Raw genomic sequence first — 3480 nt, 5'->3', positions numbered from 1 at the left:
CTAAATACCTAAATATGTACAAGAATAAAAAGACGAATTTGATAGAAAAAAAAAAGAATTGTTGAATGTATAGAAGAGGAAACTACATTGCATAATGTTCTCAAAGACATACTAAAAACTACAAAATAAAAAATGCAATAAGGTATAATATCTATGTGTACTGAGAGAAAAAGGAGATTCAGGCAAAAGGAATAACAAGAAGGTGAATAACTAAACCTCAGATGATGGTCATACTGGGAAACTGTGATTATAGTGAGTTTTATAAAACAGGTTACCATAAGAAAATACTTTCTTACCAAGGTGTCTCTTTAGAGCCCCCTTAATCTCATTATTCCTGAGGCTGTAGATGAGGAGGTTCAACATAGGAATAACAACTGTGTAGAATATAGACAACACCTTGTTCTGGTCAGTGGAGTAGCTGGACTTGGGCATCACATAAATGAATATAGCAGTTCCATAGAACAGAGTAACTACAGTGAGGTGGGAGGTACAGGTGGAGAAGGCCTTCTATTGACTTTCTGTGGAGTGCATCTTCATAATAGTGATGAAAATACAGGAATAGGAGATGGCTATAACAAACACTGTTGTCATTGTGATAAAGCCAGCAGAAATTGAGGTAATAACAACAGCGAAAGTGACATCAGAACAGGGGAGTTCCAACAAAGGAGCAAAATCACAGTAAAAGTCATTGATTCTATTTGGTCCACAGAAGAACAAGGAAAAGAAGGAAAGAGTGAAAAAGGAAGCATTAAGAAAACCTTGTGTATAAGATCCTATAACCAACTGGATACAGGCTTCTGTGGACATTTTTGTGGAATAAAGCAGTGGGTTGCAGATTGCTACAAAGCGATCATAAGCCATGGCAGCCAGAAGAAAGCATTCAACTGTCCCAAAAAAAGCAGCTGAGGTAAACTGAATAGAAAATCCAATGTAGGAGATGGTATTTTGTTTTACTAGGAAGTTAGCAAGCATATTAGGTGTGACAGAAGATGAAATGCCTATGTCAACAGAAGCCAAGTGACTGAGAAAAAAAAAACAAAAACATTGGGTGATGGAGTTGGGAAGAGACTCTGATAAGAAGGATGGTGCTGAGGTTCCCAGACACGGTCACAATGTAGATGCACAGGATGTTGATGAAGAGGATGTCTCTAAGAACTGGGTCATCAGTTAATCCCAATAAAATGAACACTGTCACTGCAGTGTGGTTTCCATTCTCTAGGAAAGCCATAAAACACGTAGCTGCTGCTAGATTAAATCTGTGATGAAGATATTACAAAATGAAATTTATAAGTAAGTCACTTCATTTCAGTTAACTGGGGCACAGAGAGCATTACAAACTAATATATTATTCAAAACATTGGATCAATTATCACCAGCGTTTTTATTATTTGTACACTTATGTGCAACAATTATTTCAAGATTATTTAAGCAGAAATGCTAGAAATGTGTTATAAATAATAAACAACTTTTATTTACATTTACTTAAAATGAAATATACAAGATTTTCATTAAGGCTAAAGTTAAAAACTATGAGACTTGGACCAGTAAGATAGGTTGGTAAGTAAATGCTCTTGCCACCAAGCATGACATGGTACATCTAGAGTTTGATACCTGTAACCTAAAAGATGGGAAGAAAGAACCAACTCCTGAAAGTTGTTCTTTGTGACCCACACATATGCTGTGTTACCAGAACCCCTTGTACAAATAAATAAATGTATGAATACACAAATAAATAGATATATAAATAAATATAAAGTAATGTGAATCTTAAGAAAATATCAAGGTATTTATTAGAAGCTTAACAAAAGGATAAAATATAAAATCATAGAACTAAGTAATGGTGTCTTAGCTATTGCTATTATTAAATGATTACTACATTACCGACATAGGATTTAAAAAAAAGAAACTTGTATGTTTTCATGTATTTATTTTTATGTAGTTGCATTATACTTTTTATCATTTCTATATTCTAGCAGAAAATATTTTATGTAACAAACACACATACAAAGTAATCAATTTATGAAGCTTCAGAGTTGGCTCAGTTATTAAGAGCACTTGGTGAACTGGCAAAAAAGGGTTCAATCCGTACTCAGGTCATTGTTATCTAGCAGAATTCTGTTGTTCCAATTCAGAGGATCCAATACTCTCTTGTGGTCTTCACAGTCACCAGGCATTCATGTGCTACAATTTGCTCATGCTGGCAACATTCACACACAAAATGAAAATAACAAATCTTTAAAAAGAGAAGTAGAGACAAATACCAGGTAGGTTGATCTCAGAGAATTCCTTTTAGTAACCAGGCTATAAAATGATGTATGGCCACACAATTGAGGGTTATATAAATTAGGACCAATATTAAAGTGGAATTTCAGCTTTCTGATGGGTAATACAAAGTCTGCAAAACTGAATAAAGATCATATTAAATTTACAAATCTGACTTTCAGTTGTAAACCCATTAAGTATTTTAAATTCTTTTAAGTAGGTCATTGTTCTTTAAAGTAATTTGAAATATCAATTCCATCATCATGTTTTATGAATATACAGCATGTTTTTAATAACTGTTTAGACATACCCATTGCTTTTCCAGTGTCACATGTTCTCTAACTGAAATATTTTTGAATGAATTCACATGATTTTCAACAAAGGACACTGCCCAGTATTCAATCTCAGATGTTAAAAGATTTATCAAGGCTCACCTAGCAAGGCACAGATTGAATGTAATTTTTCACATTCTATACTTACACTCTCATTTGTCTTAATGATGTCTGTAAGGCTGGCACATTCACTCCAAAACCAACCAGGCCCTTGCACAGGATATCCCCTAACAGTAAGCCACCAAATTATTTCAAAACTAGTGAACTTGTTAGCCTGTTGAAAATGCTACATGCATACAGCTTGGAGGGTCATGTTCGTTTCTAGTCTTGCCACCAGATGGAGAAATAAGGAATCTATAAAAACTTGCTTTCATGTCTGATTATTCTGAACAATTTATTAATGAAACACAAGGAAATTCTACCAAAGTTTCTTTTTCCCCCTTCTGTTATATAACTTCGTAATTCCATCTGGCATCTTTCTCCCCGTTGGATTTCAAATAAAAAGTATCTCCATTTACCAACAAAGTCAAACACTTACCCCTTGAAAAATGAATTAATTTTAAAGTTAGAAGTTCAATGTTATTATGTTTTCATAGATATAGATCTCTTTCCTACTGTCATTGTTTATCTTGGAGGATAAGTCCCTGTAGAGGCTCTGGATTCCAGTGTGAATTCAAATCATCAGTGATCATTACCTTTGCTCTGGTGAGTACTGAGCAGGTCATTTCCTAAAAACACAATTAATTTTCAAGGAGTCTGTTAATCTCAAGCAACCTCTTATTTTCCCGCTTTATGTGAGTAATGGTGCACTCTCACTTGGTAATTATGTGATTTACATGATAACAAATTATCTTAGGTAAATGTTCCTTCAAGTTGATATTTGATT

At 34.0% G+C, this 3480-nt stretch overlaps 1 protein-coding gene across 1 annotated transcript; it reads right to left on the bottom strand.

The window, feature by feature from the left end:
* Window positions 1-228: 228 nt before the first annotated feature.
* Window positions 229-1228, bottom strand: LOC110288566 (olfactory receptor 5P73). Its single transcript, XM_021154874.2, is given in 2 exon segments — window positions 229-1041; window positions 1043-1228. Coding segments are annotated over 2 exon segments (999 nt in total).
* Window positions 1229-3480: the final 2252 nt, after the last annotated feature.

Source organism: Mus caroli, unplaced genomic scaffold (genome assembly GCF_978045245.1).
Source record: "Mus caroli unplaced genomic scaffold, Mus_caroli_1 scaffold_8, whole genome shotgun sequence".
Taxonomy (NCBI): Eukaryota; Metazoa; Chordata; class Mammalia; order Rodentia; family Muridae; genus Mus; species Mus caroli.
The sequence above is the reverse complement of the archived record's forward strand: the minus strand, read 5'-3'. Positions and strand labels throughout refer to the sequence as shown.